Source organism: Canis lupus, chromosome 22 (genome assembly GCF_003254725.2).
Source record: "Canis lupus dingo isolate Sandy chromosome 22, ASM325472v2, whole genome shotgun sequence".
Classification (NCBI taxonomy): domain Eukaryota; kingdom Metazoa; phylum Chordata; class Mammalia; order Carnivora; family Canidae; genus Canis; species Canis lupus.
Window position 1 is genome coordinate 9247218 of NC_064264.1, and position 17372 is coordinate 9264589.

General features: G+C 34.4%; 1 protein-coding gene across 7 annotated transcripts in view; it reads right to left on the reverse strand.

Moving 5' to 3' along the window:
* NAA16 (N-alpha-acetyltransferase 16, NatA auxiliary subunit) overlaps positions 1-17372 on the reverse strand; it is a 99153-nt gene that overhangs the window by 56365 nt on the left and 25416 nt on the right. For 5 of the 7 annotated variants that reach the window (XM_049099340.1, XM_049099339.1, XM_035704344.2 and 2 more), the window contains exons 3-9: positions 16412-16516; positions 14866-15023; positions 12398-12532; positions 9930-10083; positions 5611-5730; positions 4492-4518; positions 3113-3208 (exon numbers count right to left, since the gene is read on the reverse strand). In XM_049099340.1, the coding sequence (XP_048955297.1) occupies positions 3113-3208; positions 4492-4518; positions 5611-5730; positions 9930-10083; positions 12398-12532; positions 14866-15023; positions 16412-16516 (795 nt within the window). The remainder of the gene's footprint in view (positions 1-3112; positions 3209-4491; positions 4519-5610; positions 5731-9929; positions 10084-12397; positions 12533-14865; positions 15024-16411; positions 16517-17372) is intronic. The other 2 variants (XM_025478149.1, XM_025478151.3) reach the window with 1 other exon arrangement.

The window sequence follows — 17372 nt, forward strand, 5'->3', positions numbered from 1 at the left end:
GCTTACCAAACAGGTCATTTGTCTATACAGATGCTATGCTAATTCTCCTCTGGATATGTAATGTGGATTCAAATAAAAACTGCTATCACAAAAACTACTGCTAAAATAATTAGCACAATCAGCAAAATAAGACTATCTGAATCATTGGAAATTTATTCTAAATAATGGAGAAATGTTCTCACTATAAAAAGGAAATGATTATTATGTGACCTCTGATGGAGGTGTTAGCTAACACACTACAGTACTATTATAATATATAAACTTATCATATCAACAGTTGTACACCTTAAACTTATACAATGTTCTATATAATCATATCTACATAATAACCCAATAAAGAAGAATGGAGCAAAATTTGATTACAACTTTGTATATAATACTCTGGATTATCTCCTTCCCTCTCTCGCCTGCCTTGGCTAGTGAAGACTAATGGAACATAATGAATTAAACTACTTCTTTAGAAAAATAGCTATATTCTCGCATTATTTTCACAGCACTTAGCATTTTAGGCTGTTGGAGAATCTACCTAGGACTTCTGTGTTAAGACAGTTTTAAGCCTTTCTATGTAAAAACTGAAAACTCTTTTTCAACTTTCACCTTCCACTCTCAAGTTCCATCATGTTTCTTGAAAAACAATCTTAGTGCTTTGGTAATGCCAAGACACCTTTCTTATTACACATAAAAATATTTCTAGACAGGATACCATGAAGTACTCAGCTTCTGCGCAGGTGCCATCAGGCATCTGTAGGACTCTATAAACGCTCACTGGAGCTTTGTGGATTTGTGTTAGAACCTCACAATGATGTTGACCTTGAAACCCAGATCATCAGACCCTTCAACTGAGCCCCATCTTGAATAAGGATTCCTTTATTTTTATTTTTATTTATTTTTATTTTTATTTTTATTTTTATTTTTATTTTTATTTTTATTTTTTTTAGGATTCCTTTAGCAATTCAGACAGAATGTCCAGAGGGTCCAGGATAATTCCACTTAAGCCTAAATCACACTTTACCATCCACAGTTGGTTCCAAGCTTTCAGTAAAGAACTATCTCCAGTTGTGTACTAAGAGCTTTTAGCAAACTTTCTTTCCTAAGAGGCAAATGAATGCATCTGAAAGCTCCAAACTAAGGGAATATCCCCATTCACAATGTGACATAAGACACACACGGAGATGGATTTTAAAAAAGCCAGACACGGGCCCAGCAGTTTGGTGCCGCCTTCAGCCTGGGGCGTGATCCTGGAGACCCGGGATCGAGTCCCACGTCAGGCTCCCTGTGTGGAGCCTGCTTCTCCCTCTGCATCTCTCTCTCTCTCTCTCTCTGTGCCTCTCATGAATAAATAAAATAAAATCTTAAAAAAAAAAAAGAAAAAAAAGCCAGACACAAAAGGCCACATAGGGTATGATTCTGCTCATATGAAATGTCAAAAAGAAAAAAAAAAAAAAAGAAATGTCCAAAACAGGCAAATCCATAGGTACAGAAAGTAGATTAGTGGTTGCCTGGTACTGGGAGTGCTGGGAATGACTACTTATAAGGCTTCTTTTTGGGGGTGATGAAAATTTTCTGAAACTAGATAGCGATAATGGTTGCACAATTCCATGAATACACTAAAACACTGAGTTGTATATACTTTAAAAAGAGAATTTTATGGCATGTGAAGTATATCTGGAATGCTGTTATTTAAAAAAAAGACATACAGAAACATGAAGCCAAGCATTTTCAATAAAACACTTTTACTATGGGAATGCTCCTCTTTGCACAGGATATCCCACCTCAGAAATTCACAATGCACGTGTGAAAGTTCTAACAAGTCCCACAGAAATCTGACTGTTGGGTTCAACCCAAAGTTTTCTCAACTCACTTGACTGAAGAACATCTCAGCATACTGATTACCTTCCCCACTGAGCCTGACACTATCCACTGGAGCTTAATATTCCCTGAAAAAAACTTCAGGGAGATCTGCTTTCAATATTTTATAAAGCCAAAACAAAAATGGGAGAGGCAGAAGAATACTATTTGTCATCTGTGATGCGCTAGTGGAACTAAGATGTACTAGTGGAAAATGAACTGTTTACAATGAACTTGTACAGACTGTCTAATACAACACACTTCTCTCACAGGCACTTCATATATTTTTAAAGTCAGTCAACTAAAAAACTCTTTAATTTCCATGAATCTTCTGAAAAATAAAATTATAATCCAATTATTTAAAAAAATATTTCCATTATAAATGAAAATTCATTAGAAGATATATCACCTCCTCACTCCATGCCTAGATTTTTTTTTTAGGTTGCATCAGATTTCTAGGGTCTGACTTATATCAAAAGACATGCCAAAAGTCCTCATAAATAATTAATAATCTACAGCACTTTCAACTAAAAATAGAGACAACTTTAAGAAAAAGGGCACAATTTTCTATAAAATCATCAACAAAGATTAACTAGAAGAACTAATACAGTTTTACCTCCTCTGTGGCCCCAAAGCATGCACAACTTGGATCAAGGTCATGAATATACTGCTATTCAATAAAAGCAAGTCACAACACATATCACAGTGTTCCAATTTACATAAAGTGCAAAGCAGGGATGGGGGGTTGTTGCATTTTTCCAGGGATACAAAACACATGGAGCTCTCTAAAAACAAGGGCATGATAAAGGCAAGCTTCAGGAAAGCGGACAACTTTGAGGAGACAGGGCCTTCACAGAGAATGGCCATGTTCTTAAACACTGGCAGGCCCAAAGGACTCACGGCACTTTCTTTGAATTTGTGCTCTAAAAAGAAAACCTAAAACCTCTATCACTTAAATCATAAGACCTCACATATAATTTGTCATCAATTCTAGGGAATTTAATTTGTTTTCTAAATCTGGTGTTTAATATTTAAAGTCACATAAGAAAAACACTCATATAGGTAACTTCTGAAACCTGAAACCAACATAATAGCTATATGCTAAACACTCTTATTATCACATGCAGAGTAAATTCATAACTGATTGCTCCCACCCCCAAGACTGGTGTAGATGTAAACTCTGTACCAGAAACCAGTTTTTTAAATGTGAATGATGCTGCATAACAAATAATTATTAGTGTTACAAAAGATATCCTAATATTACCTGGGGCAAGATTCAAAGGTAATCTTCTAGGTGAAATTGCTCTGGGGTGCTGCTTACTAATTTCTTCATAAATTTGAAGCCTCTCTTCTAAAGTGCCTATTATCAGTAAATATGTGTGAGATTCAAAGCATCAGAACTTTTATCTATGATAAAATGCTAATAAACTCTAAAATTTGTTATAAATAAAAATTGCATTGTTAATAGTAAAGCTGCACTCAATTTTTATATAAACATTAAAGAACTGCGGTGGTGAAATAATATGAGCAAAACACCATTTTAAACCCAATCTCCAGAGAAATCCAAAACTTCATCACAATAGATCCTATATTCAACTCAATTCATATGTATTCAAGACACACAGCACTTCTCTTATATTCCTCAGTGCATAACCTATGAAAAAGAAAGTGCTCCTTTATACCTCATGTTACACAAATTCTCTAATTCAATGAAGCCTACACACATTCCACAAAAGGGTATTAACGCTTACTGATTAGGTCTTAAAAAGCAACTGTTTCAGCATCATGAATGTAAATGATTTATGGTTTAAAAAGTGAACTAAATTTCTAAGGTAGTTTTGACATTTAAAATCTTTAATTAAAGTCCATTATGTTTAAAGTGGCAATTATTTCTCCCAAATACAATGATATAAAATACACTTCTAAGAGAAAGTTTTGTCTTCCCTCCTAAGACCAACTGAATTTTATAGCACCGAAGAGAGAATCTATATGTAAACTACATGTTACTCTGCAATAACAATGTGCAAAGTAGGATCTGGGTCTAATTCATTATTCTAAAATAATACCCTGCAAAATTTACAAAGAGATTATATGCATTATTTCATATAAGCAGTAAGACAATTTATAGGAGAATTTTAAGAAAAAGCAAACAAACCTGATTTTAAACTTTAAGGTTTATAATTGATTTTAATTCAGAAAAGAGAAATATTATTGTAAGAAGACCCCTTGGTGCTAGCAATCAAGGTATCTCTATACTAAATGTAGTGTTCACTATCAAGATTATAAATACAACACTTAAAAAGCTAACGTTTGATTTTGTTTAGACGCCTTCCTTCCCCCAATAGTATGTTTTGGAGCTCCAATGTGGTGGGATATATGAAAGGTAATTTTCATACTCTGTTAACAATTTTGAGACTTCATGAAATATCAAGGACTCTTATACTAAAATTTACATGAAGGCTATTTACAACATATTTTTAAAAAGTAGGTCTTCTATTCATGCCTAATTTTAATTAAAAAAGCATAAAAAAATTTCTCCACTATCCCAGATATAACACGTCGTATAAATGTAGTAAAATTAAGACAAAACCAAACCCTTTCCATGTCTTATTTGAAGTCACAAGTTGGAGCTCCAGAACTTACCATGGGGGAGAAAAGGTCCTAAGGAACCTAAAAAGATAAAGTAATGTAATTAGTTTTGTAATCAATACATTTTATAGTAAGCATGGATCTTGACATGGAACATACTTTATTCATTTTACTAAACATTTAAATACCTGTATTATTAACTACGTATCAGTTACTAATAATTTAAAGAAAAACATCATAATTACCTTTCCAACCTTTAAACATAGGATTTTTGTCTGATTTTTACAAAGAAATTATTGATCTAATCAATATTTTAATTTTAATCATTTTCTTAAAAACAATTTATGGAAAAAACTAATGATTTGTGATATTAAGTTTTAAATACACACAGAAAACCTGGGTTAATTTGTAACAGTGATTAGGGTACAACAAATAAATTTTCCTCATAGCTCATTATTCTATAAATGAATATGAATAGCTACTTATTTTTACCATATTTTTTAAGTTTAAATATTCTATTTCAATCCCCTTGAGCCAAATTTTCATAATTATTTCAGCCATCTATTTACATGAGTAAATTTATTAGGAATATTAATGACTCTTAATATTTAATTATGAAAATATTAAGGATAATTTGGAAAAATGCTATAGATTTCTAAAAAAGATAGGTTACCAACTTGAAAAGCAGATATGGAACATTTTGCTCTACACAAATTAACCTAGTTTAAAATTAAGAGAACAATTTTCATGTTGATGTTGTACACATACCCTCAGCAAAATTTCTTTGGCCTAATTCTTATGTTTGGAGGCTAAGGGTAACAAACCTCTAATTCTTTAACAAATATTAAACTTCCCAAAAGGGGAATGCTCATTTTCTTCTCTAGCTCTCTAGCTAGTCTAAATGAGTAACATTTTAATGAGTCAAGGAATTTAAAGTTATCTGGGACCATTAATCACTTAAGTATAAACAAATATCTAAATTCCTTTCACTGCCATGTTTAACCTATAATTATTCTAAATGGAAAAATAAATGTTAATGGTGAAAATGTTTGTCCTCAAATATTACAACTTTGCATTTACTTCAAATACTATTTGTCCTCAAATATTATTACAACTTTGCATTTAATTCAAATACTAGTTAAGATTAGGTAGAGGAGAAAAATCATTACATACTAAGTTGCAGAGCTTTTTCCAAGCCTTCATAATAACACCAATTTTCTGCATTCCGATCAATCAAGTTTTTGAATACTTCACTGGCTTCTTTTAATCTTCCCAATTTCAACAGCATTTCCCCTAAAATTAAGTTTAAATTCACATTCATTTTACTTAAACATTAAATACCTTTCTGATCTCATAGATTTCACTAAGCATTATTAGCATAATAGATGTTCACGAAAGACAGAAACGTATGTGCTTTCCTTTGGGGGCATGTTGCAGTTTATACAACTAAACATAGTAATTCACAGCTTGTCTTCAGAAATGAACCTTCATTTACACATTCTATTGTGCTAACATTCATTTTTGGTTTTCTTCTACAACCCAAATATACATATAGGATATTAGGTTCTTAGTAAAAATGTTTGCATTATGCACATTTTTACATACCCTTTAAGATAAAGACTCTCTCTACAAATTGGTAAATAATTCTAATAAAACATCCCTGCATTCCTATTGCTAGATTTGAATGGACTTTCCCCAATCAATTCATATATTAAAAAATTCTCCATTCCGTTCTTTGTTTTCCTTTCAAAGTCACTAAAACTGGAATTTAACTCAGTAAAACAAAAATACTAAATACCACTTCACAGCAAGAAACTAAACAAACCAGGTTCACATGTGGGTCAACCCTAAGGTTCAAATCCTTTTACCAAGCCACACAAATGTAGCCACACAAGTAGACATGGGAGGGGCGCCCAGGTGGCTCAGTTAAGGGGCTGACCTGACTCCCTATGGGGTATCTGCTGAGGATTCTTTCTCCTTCTCCCTCTGCCCCTCACCCTGCTCTCTCTCTCTCTCTCTCACACACACACACACACACACACACACACGCACGCACGCACACACACACACACAAACACTCTAAATCAATCAATCAATCTATCTATCTTAAAAAAAAAAGGGAGGGGGATCCCTGGGTGGCTCAATGGTTTGGCAACTGCCTTCGGGCCCAGGGCGTGATCCTGGAGTCCCGGGACTGAGTCCTGCATCAGGCTCCCTGCATGGAGCCTGCTTCTCCCTCTCCCTGCGTCTCTGCCCCCGTGTCTCTACCCCCCTCTCTCTCTGTGTCTCTCGTGAATAAATAAATAAAATCTTAAAAAAAAAAAAAAGTAGGCATGGGAAATGAATATTTAAACTCCTCAGATATAATGGAAAGCACATCTAATCCAAGATAAAAGAGAGATTCTCAAAAAAAGAATAGATCTCAAAAAAAAAAAAAAAAAAAGAATAGATCTCAACTTGCTATGACTAAGATTTCCCCTTCCCCAATCTATTTCAAAGAAATAACCTTTTGAAATGTCTTCAGATGTATTATTTCAGGTTTCATCATCCTGGAGGAGACCATAATTGAAGTGGTCATTATATACTATTATTTTACTATTTTTATATATTACTCAAGCTCTAGAGGAAGACTAACCAGATGTAACTTTCAGTTTTACCACTTTATAACAATTCCGATGTCCACTTACATATAAAAAGAAATATCAACTGCTCAATCTGCTCTTGTGATAAATGAATCAATTTAAAGGGGTTAAGACAATGCTTGGTACAAAATGAATATACACATAAACGTTTGCTACTTAAAACTATAAACATGCCCCACTCCTCCACATCTAATTTCTGGCTAGTCTAATTTTTACACTGCTCACCCTAAATAAATAGATAAAAAACATATTTTTCCTTTGTTATCTGCTTCCACCACAGGCAAGAGTTATTACTAGCAGAATACACAGAATAAGTACATTTGCATATTCATAAGTTAGTAAAAATTTCTAACATTTTTTAAGTTTATAAAAAAATCTTAATATATTAAGAACTACAAATGACATAAATGTGTAAATATCAAAGGTCTCTGGGCCTGCAGAGTATACTGTAAAAATAAGAATACCATAACATGTCTCTATCAGCAGCTTAAAACACTAGCTTTGTATTCAAAATGATGACTCCCAAATTACCCTCACCAGCAACATATGGGTGAATGTGGCTACATGCCAACTTGCAGACTTTAATTAAAACTGATTTCATATATCGTAACTACTTCTTAATCATTGCACTCTGTATTGATGTTACAAGAAAAGAAAAAAAAAAGAAAAGAGAAAAAGCGATCTAAGATTTAACTAAGAAACAGCAATAATATACCAGAATATAAAATAATTATTTTCCCTTGTTCCTAACAATTATAAGCGATAGAAGAAAAAAACCAGAACCTTAAATTATCCCCGTTTTACCAATAGTTTGAAAAACACTGTTGTTCAATAGCCAAATTATGTAGAGTCCAAATATCCATCGACTGAAGAATGGATAAAGAGGTAGTATATATACAATGAAATATTACTCAACCATAAAAAAAGAATAAATTCCTGCCATTTGCAATGAGATGGATGGAGCTAAAGAGTATTATTCTAAGCAGAATAAGTTAGTCAGGGAAAGACAAATAGTATACAATTTCACACATATGTGGAATTTAAAAACCAAAACAGATGACATAAGGGAAAAAAAAACAGGCAAACCACAAAGTCAACTTTTCACTATAGATAACTGAAGGGTGATGGAATGAGGTGCAGGGGGTGGTGGGACTAAATGGGTGATGGGGATTAAGGAGAGCACTTGTGATGAGCACTGGGTGGTGTATGTAAGTGACAAAATCACTAAATTCTGCACTTGAAACTAATATTACATTATATGTTAACTAACTGGAATTTAAATAAAAACTTAAGGAAAAAATAAGAAATAAACACATAAAATAAAACGTGGTGTTGTATTAGTATTATTCCCAAAAATTAAATCAGTAAACTACTATACATTAACTAGAAGAGCAGAAAAAGTAGTTAAAAGTAAGGACTAATGAAAAACCAGTAAGAAATCTTGTACTAAGTGAAAGAAGCTAATCTAAAAAAACCTACATACTACATGCTTCCAACTATAGGACATTCTGGAAAAGGCACACTTACAGAGACAGTAAAAGGATCAGTGGTAACCAGGAGTTGGGGTCAAGGAGAAACAAATAGGCAGAGCAAAGAGGATTTTTAGGGCAGTGAAACTATTCTATATGACACTACAATGGTAGATAACCATTTAACCATTTGTCAAAAGCTAAACAAGAGTGAATCTTAATGTAAACTGAAGACTTTGGGTGGTAATTACCTGCCAATGTGGGTTCACTAATTAGAATAAATACCATTCCAGTAGGGGATGTTGATATGGGGCGGGGGTAAGCCATGCATGCGTGGGGACAGAGGGTACATGTGAAATCTCTATACCTTCCACTCAATTTTGCTATGAACCTAAAATTGCTCCATAAAAATGAAGACTATTTAAATACATTAAAAAAAATAGGGGTAACAAACTAGCTCAGTTGGTAGAGCATGTGACTCTTGATCTTAGGTCATGAGTGCAAACCCCAAGTTGTGTATAAAATTTACCTAAAAAAAAAAAAAAAAAAAAAAAAAAGCTCTGAAGCCAGGAAGATGTGTTTAGAAATTAACTCTGCCACCTAAAAGGCAGGGTGACTTTGGGTAAGTCTTTAACTTCTCTAAGCTTTAGTTTCCCCAACCATAAAAATAGGGATAATCTACCCATATTAGAAGTGCTAAAAATTTAATGAAATAAAGCAGTTTAAGCAATTACCATTCTCTGAAACACAGGGAAAGTAAATAAATGTTAGCTATTATTTTTACTAAGCCCTAGAAGTCCTAGGACTATGTGAAACTTCAATTTTAAACTAATTATTACTTTAGTTGGACATTTTATTGTACTATTGCTCAAAGAACGGTAACTGATGAGCAAAACTTTGTTTAAAAAAAAAAAAAGTGCCTAAAAAAAAAAAAAAGTGCCTGACCTTTTGCTGATGAACATTTTTAACAGGTATTTATCAGGATCCTGCTTTCATGGTGACCCCAGTGCCATCATTTACTATTCTCATTGTAATTTATTTATTTCACAAATATATATGTGGGGGATATGAAGGCAGTAAATATACTAAGAAAATGGAATCTGGAGTCAAAAATCCCTAGACTCAAATCCAGTACTACCCAGCTTACATAGCTGTTTGCCTTTGGGCAAGTCACTTAACCAGTCTGTTCCTCAGCCCCTCAACTGTAAGATGGATATAACAACCATATATAGTATTGTTATGGGGATTAACTTAATAAATAATAAACAATAAAAATGGTTTTTATTATAAAACAAGTCTTATTTAAGTGTTAGGACAGAATAAAGTGTATAGTTTGTGTTCTTTAACTAAGGCCACTAAAAGAAAAAGCTAGTCAACCTACCTTTAATTTCTTCCACCAAAAGTTTATCACATATCTGTTTCTCATACGTTTCTATATGTTCCAAAGACTCCTGAAATAGATCTGCCTCTCTCATCACTTGATTCTGGTATAATATCAGTTCACTATATTCATAGTCTATTTTGTTGGGAGGAACCTGAAAAAAATCAACAAAGTATTTTATTTATATAACTAGATAAGACACTTCTAGATCTTTTATTGCTTTCTCAGAAAAGTCATTCACACAGACTAAATTTAAAAAAGCAACCCTGGGGGGATCCCTGGGTGGCTCAATGGTTTAGCGCCTGCCTTTGGCCCAGGGCGCAATCCTGGAGTCCCGGGATCAAGTCCCACGTCAGGCTCCGGGGATGGAGCCTGCTTCTCCCTCTGCCTGTGCCTGTGCTCTGCCTCTCTCTCTCTCTCTCTCACTATCATGAATAAATAAATAAATAATTTTAAAAAAATAAAATAAAGTTAAAAAAAAAAAAAGCAACCCTGGGCCGCCTCGGTGGCCCAGCGGTTTAGCACCGCCTTCAGCCGAGGGCATGATCCTGGAGACCCGGGATTGGGTCCCATGTCGGGCTCTCTGCATGGAGCCTGCTTCTCCATCTGTCTCTGCCTCTCTCTCTCTCATGAATAAATAAAATCTTAAAAAAAAAAAAAAGCAACCCAGAAGTAATTACAAATACAAAAGTGATTAATAATGAAGACTAACACATTCTTTAAAATAAACAAAACGGTGGCACTTCTGCCTACAGCAAGGTAAAGATTCAGGTCAGCAAATCCTACACCTACAGAAAAGTATGAAAATGTTAAAATCCTAAAGAATCTACAAAAAATCTACTAAAATAAAAAAGTTAAGCAGGGTAACAGAATACACACTCAAAATAGAAAAATCAATTGTACTTCCATATACTAGAAACCAACAATTCAAAAAAAACTAAAATAATTTCATTCACAGTAACATCTAAAAGAAAAATATATTTAGGAATAAATTTAGGAAATAAGAACTATAAATTCAAGACTAAAAGCATGCTGAAAGATATTAAAGACCTATATAAATGGAGAGACATTTCAAATCATGTTCATTCATCAGAATACTCAAATATTATTCTGACTACAATTTTCTTCCAATTGATCTACAAATTAAATGAGTGCAATCCCTATCAAACTGTCAGCAAGCTTTTTTGCAGAAATTGACAAAGCTAATCCTAAAATTTAAATGGAAATAAAAGAAACCCTGCATAACCAAAAGAATCTTGAAAAAGAACAAAGTAGAAGGACATGCATTTCAAATTTCAAACTATAAAGCAACAGCAATCAAGATAGTGTGTTACTGACATAAGGAAAAAGTAGAATTAATAAACCATTGCTTATTTATATAATGAAATACCAAACAGCAGTTAAAAATGAATAAACTGGGGCCCTTGGGTGGCTCAGTCAGTTAAGAAGCTGTCTTTGGCTCAGGTCATGATCTTGGGGTCCTCAGGATTAAGCCCTGTGTCAGGCTCCCTGCTCAGCAAGGAGTCTGCTTTTCCCTCTCCCTTTGTCCCTCCCCCCCCTCATGCTCTTTCTGTCTCTCTCAAATAAATAAAGGTTTTTTTAAAAAAATGAACTATCCCTGTATGTATCAACACCCATATATCTCAAGACGTGGAATGAAAAAAACTGCATATTGTTCATGTCAATTTTTAAATACACAAAATAATAGTTTGTAACTTTAATGGACTTGAACATAATGTAAATGTGACTAGGAACAATCTATATCCATTTCAGAGTAGTGGCTACCTCCAGGGACATGAGAGGCCTTTACAGCTATTTCTGTAATATTTCTTTAAAAAATAATAAAATCTGGTGAAATTGTGGCAAAATATTAACATCTAATCATCTCATGATGCACAGTATTTTTTGTATTTTTATATTTTGCATATATATTAAAATGTATTAATGTTTACATAGGACATAAAGCAATATATGGGAGAGAAATAATCCCCATAATCACAAAACTACTTTCATTTTTATGTGCTTTCCTTTCTTTAGTCATTTGAATATCAAACTAATAAGGTATAAAAATGTTCATATTATTTTGTGTCAAGAATTTGGTTTTAATTTTTTCTAATTATTTCAAAAACCTTTCGAGTTTTTCCACAGGTCCCAAAGACTTTATTTTTTTTAAGACTTTATTTATTTATTTGAGACAGAGAGAGAGAGAGAGAGTGAACAGTGAGGGCGAGTGAGAGAATCTGAAGCTGACTCCACACTGAGCACAGAGCCCGACGTGGAGCTCTATCTCACAACCCTGAGATCATGACTTGAGCTGAAATCAAGAGCTGGATCCTTAACTGACTGAGCCACCCAGGTGCTCCGATAGGTCCTAAAGATTTTAATGCACAATTGGGAATCAGGGCAACACAGAAGTCAACTATTTTAGTTCATGCAGGTAGGAGAAATGGTTAAAATGAAGTTCTTACTTGTTGAGTTTGTCTAAATTCTTCCAACAGTTTTAGTGCCATATCATAATCTTTCAGCAAATGGTATGCGATAGCATACCCAATCCAGGAAGCACGCTGTGTTGGGCGCAGCTGAAGAAGCTGATACCTTGTCTCCTAAAAATTAAAAAAATCATAAAATTAAATTAAATGAAAAATCGTCTTTTTCTCTTTTGACTTTAACTTTCTCTAAAATATTTATATTTCACCACAGAGCTTTAAGAAAACAATTTAATGCCTTTAATTCCTTTCTAATGAATTCAATGAACACATGTCAGTTCCTGAATAAAATAGAAATACTTTTTATGTTAAGTTACTTAAGTTCTAGAATACTCTGTAATGCTCCCTGTGTAAAGCTGTCACTGAAAGGCTGACCTTGGGGCCCATGTTCATGTGCTGCCTTATAAGATTACCTTTATATAATGAGAATTTCTTTTGGTAATTAAACATCTTAGAAGAGACTAAGATACCTTTTTTTCCAACTAAATTCTGCTGTTCATAAAATCACTACATGAAATTATAATGGGGGCACCTGGGTGGCTCAGTTATGTGTTTGCCTTTGATTTGGTCATGATCTCAGGGTCCTGGGATCTAGCTCCACATCAGGCTCCCTTAGTAGGTAGTCTGCTTCTCCCTCTATCTCTTCCCCCTACTCATGCTCGCTCGCTCTCTCTATAAAATAAAATAAAAAAATAAAATAAATAAAATAAAATAAAATAAAATAAAATAAAATAGAAAGGGAGGGAGGGAGGGAGGGATTATAATGTATTTATTACATTGTTACAACGGGCCTCAGAAAGAGGGTAGACACAGCCAGGGCAAACACTCAAACATCAGACTGGACTTTTCTAACAGAACACCACTGCTGCCACTCTAAGACAGCTTCATGTCTATGACGAGGCAGAAAACACCAGAAATTCCACCATGGCTGCCCCAGAAGAATCTAGATATCTCCACCAGCAGAAAATGCAACCTCCCTACACAGCCTCCACCTCTTAATAGCTTGTATTCACTTCCAGGTTTTAGGAAAGTATAACTGTTTGAAGGAACAGGATCTCACCAAGAACACTAGCTGTAATAAAGTTCTACAAATGCAGTGTTTCATTTCTGTTGTTGGAACAGGTGCCAACTGTCCTTCCACACTAGATGCTCCAAGGAGTAACACGATCAGATCTTTTTAAGAAAAAGGTATCTTTGAGAGAAGTTTAGACAGTACCACTCTTCTACTTTTGTGTGCCTGGTTCCTTTCAGGCATATGACATTAAGCTGTATCACTCCCATCTCTCTCATTCACTGCCTGTCACTTCCTTCCTTCATTAAAGTCTAGGTCAGTTTTTTTCTCTCTGCCAAATCCTGCCACTATCCTGTTGCAAGTGCAACACTGTGGAGTACCCATCCAACAACCTATTATTTTAAAATCAAGATTTCCTCATCTTTAATGATCTCCTTCACCCTGCTTCAGGGACCCACTCCCACAACCACACCCTAGACCTTTCCACCACCCAGAAATCATAAATTCAGGTACCTCACTCTGGCCAACGCTCTTACTCAGTGACATTCATGCCCTTGTTCTGGGGTGCCACCAGTACTGCTGGTTCCTTAGGTCCTTTGCATCTAACCACCAGCTCTTGTATCTTCATTTATTTTCCTACCCCTTTTAGCAAGCACCGTTTTGCCAGTATTCTCAATTTCCTTGCCTCATTTATACAGATAACTGGTTTTAACTCCCACCACACCTAGGCTAAAAGAAAAACTACCCAATCTAGAAAAATGATACAATTATTAAGCTCAGCAGCACAGTTAAAACCTCTGCAAAAATCTAGGTACCAGATACAAGAATTTAAGTGGCAGTAGAAGACAAAAAGTACATGAAAGCACTTAAAGAATTAAACTCTTTATCAGTTCAGAGTTGTGGGCTTTTTCACATAAGAAAGGGAGAGAATTCTGTTGTCTGATATACTGAAGTTAGAGTATTTAGTGGATGGAGTAAGCACATGGAGATACCCAGCAGAGTTGAAGATGCCAATGTGAAGAGGTTGGTACTGCAGAAAGACTGCTTTACAGCAATCCTTCCCACATTATTTTATATTCACCAACCCATAAGAGAGAAAGCTAATTAATCCCTACATTTAGATTTCAATTATAAAAGCTCTATTTACTAAATCTGTAAATGTCAAACCCACAAAGAATCTAGTACCACACTTACACATAGGAGATAATCTAGTTTTTAAAAAAGCATTAAATTAATACACAGCCATTTTTTATGATCAAGGATGCATTTCTACAGCTATTATTGGGGAACAAGGTCTCAGGTGACTTCCCCCTTCTACTACAGACTATAACAAACAAATCAAATCTGCATCATCTCAGCCTATGCTCACTTTATTCTGAACGCATGCATTTCTAAATTATGCCTATTGTAAAAAACATGTAAAGACTGAAGTACTTACTCGATAACCTTCAAGGTCTCTCATTTGGATCTGCAACAGAGAGAGATCCCTCAAAATTTGCAGATTATCTTTATCTAACTTGAGGGCATTTCGATAACACTTAATAGCTTCATCATACTTCTTATCAGAACGCTGTAAGAGTCCATATACATGCCAACCTACTAAGTTAAGGAAATAGAGATATTCAAAGATGCTAGAATATACTATGCTATATACCTAATATAAAGCTTACCTTAATGATGTGGTATGTTGTCTGGGATTTATTTCGGAATAATCTGGGGTCAGAGAAAGGGAGATATGGGGGGGGGGGGGGGGGAGCGGCAGCATAAAAAATGAAACCAGATTAGCCCTGACTGGCAGCTGTTAAATTATTGAAGTTGGGTGAGGGGCACCTGGGAGGTACATCATTCTACGCTCTCCAATTACAGATGTTTGGATTTTTCCATTATGTTTACATAACCTTAGAAAATTCTTGATAAAAATCCTTCACATTCCCTGCCCTTTCCTCCCTCACTTTCCCACCCCAGCACCTCAACATTCACTTATTCTTCATTACTATATACAAAAATTGCAATTATCTCTTCAAATTAGTTCCTATTCAGTCAACTCCAAAACAACATATAATCATCAGTTAATTCACTGGTGATTCCAGAAACCACAAAAATGAAGTGTTTATTTACTGTAAATTAAAGTCTCAGCATATCTTGGAGCCAAAAAAACTATCATACTTACATGCCCTCTCTCTTCACTCTGGGGTAAGCACTGAGATAAAGAAATAAGTATTTAGTATTTCAGGAGAATCCTAAGCTGAATATGTGAAAACACTACCTAGACTATTGATGTTCAATACTGGCCAAGAGCTAGAGGAATGAAATATAAAAAAGTACAATATAAGGGCAACATGAGAAAAGACTGCAAATAAGCATACAGACAGGCAAAATGAAAAGGAAATCAATTCCAATGATCCATCCTTAAAAAAGTATTTTTGTTTTCTCACAGAGATACTAGCCAATGAAAAATACAATAAGTATCTAGTGAAGTTATAGCTATGTCCCTGTGCAGTAGAAATCCAACTGAAGAACCAGTATCATACTTAATACTAAATAAAATCTGCTTTAAAACACGTTTTTTTTTCTGAACTTTTCTTCCAAAATGTCTAAAACAATGTTTAAGGAACACAAATTTTACTATACAAGTATGTCATTTGGAATGACAAGAAAGTATCACTCAGTAAATGGGTATGTAAGAAAAAAATGGTTTTCAAGTCACAGATCAGTTACTTTTCTCACACCTAAGCACAACTGATATAAATACATAACGTACAAGGATTCTCTTTCAACTACCACAAACAAGGAACAAAAGAAATTATTACAAAATGCTGATTAGTATTGAAGTTGAGTAACGGTACAGAGTTCATTAAATTCTCTCTTCTATACAAAATTTTCCATAGTAAAAGTCTGGTTTTTTTTTTTTTTCCCTGAATTAGAAAACTCTACTAAGTGGAAAATAAATGAAATAATAAATTTCAATTACTGCAAAAGGATACAGACATGGCTCTTGACATCATTACGAAGTCCTTTACGAACAAATTCATAGGCTTCTTCTTTTTTCCCTAAACAGTTCAATGTCAATCCTTTCATAGCCAAAGTCTCTGAAAAATATTTTTTAACCTCTGTTTACACACAAATAATTCAAGTTATTCTCTTAGCACTGTTTTTTTAAGCTCTTAGTACTATTTTAATATGATAGCTGCCAATGCTTATACGATTCATCTTTTTAATCACATAGAACTTCTCTCGAAATACAGAAAGTAAAACTACAGGTAAGGTTGTATTAAAGCCTGAGTCCTTTTCTGAAATCACTGAGGCTGGGACTGAGTTTCTCAAATGCTTTCTGCCCTTTAGAAGACTATACAAAGGGAGCTGAGATTATTCTGCTGAAAAAATGTAATACGGTAGATACCCAAGTCCTGTTGTGTTAAATCTACTGCAGTAGTTCCAGAACTTTCATTCAAAATCATTTCTAATCATCATCGATTTATACCCCACAAAAACCATCTACCTTAGCAAAGAGATGCACACAATGTAAAAATCAGCTTATTCAATACTTCAACATGCTTCATTTTTGGCAATAAATTTATTCCAACTAATTGTGGTTAGGCTAATTAACATCAGTTTGCATTCAAGAGTGTAACACTGGGGACAGACACCTGGGTGGCTTAGCAATTGAATGTCTGCTTTTGGCTCAGGGTGTGATCCCAGTCCAGGGATCAAGTCCCACATCAGGCTCCCTGCAAGAAGCCTGCTTCTCCCTCTGTCTATGTCTCTGCTTCTCTCTGTGTCATAAACAAACAAACAAACAAATAAATCTTTAAAAAAAAAAGAGAGAGAGAATGGAACACTGGACTATGGGAGTGATAACCCAAGGATACATTTAAGGCAGCTAATCAAAGATGGCTTAGAATGAAATATGAAGTATGAAATATGAAATAATGAAATCATTCTCTG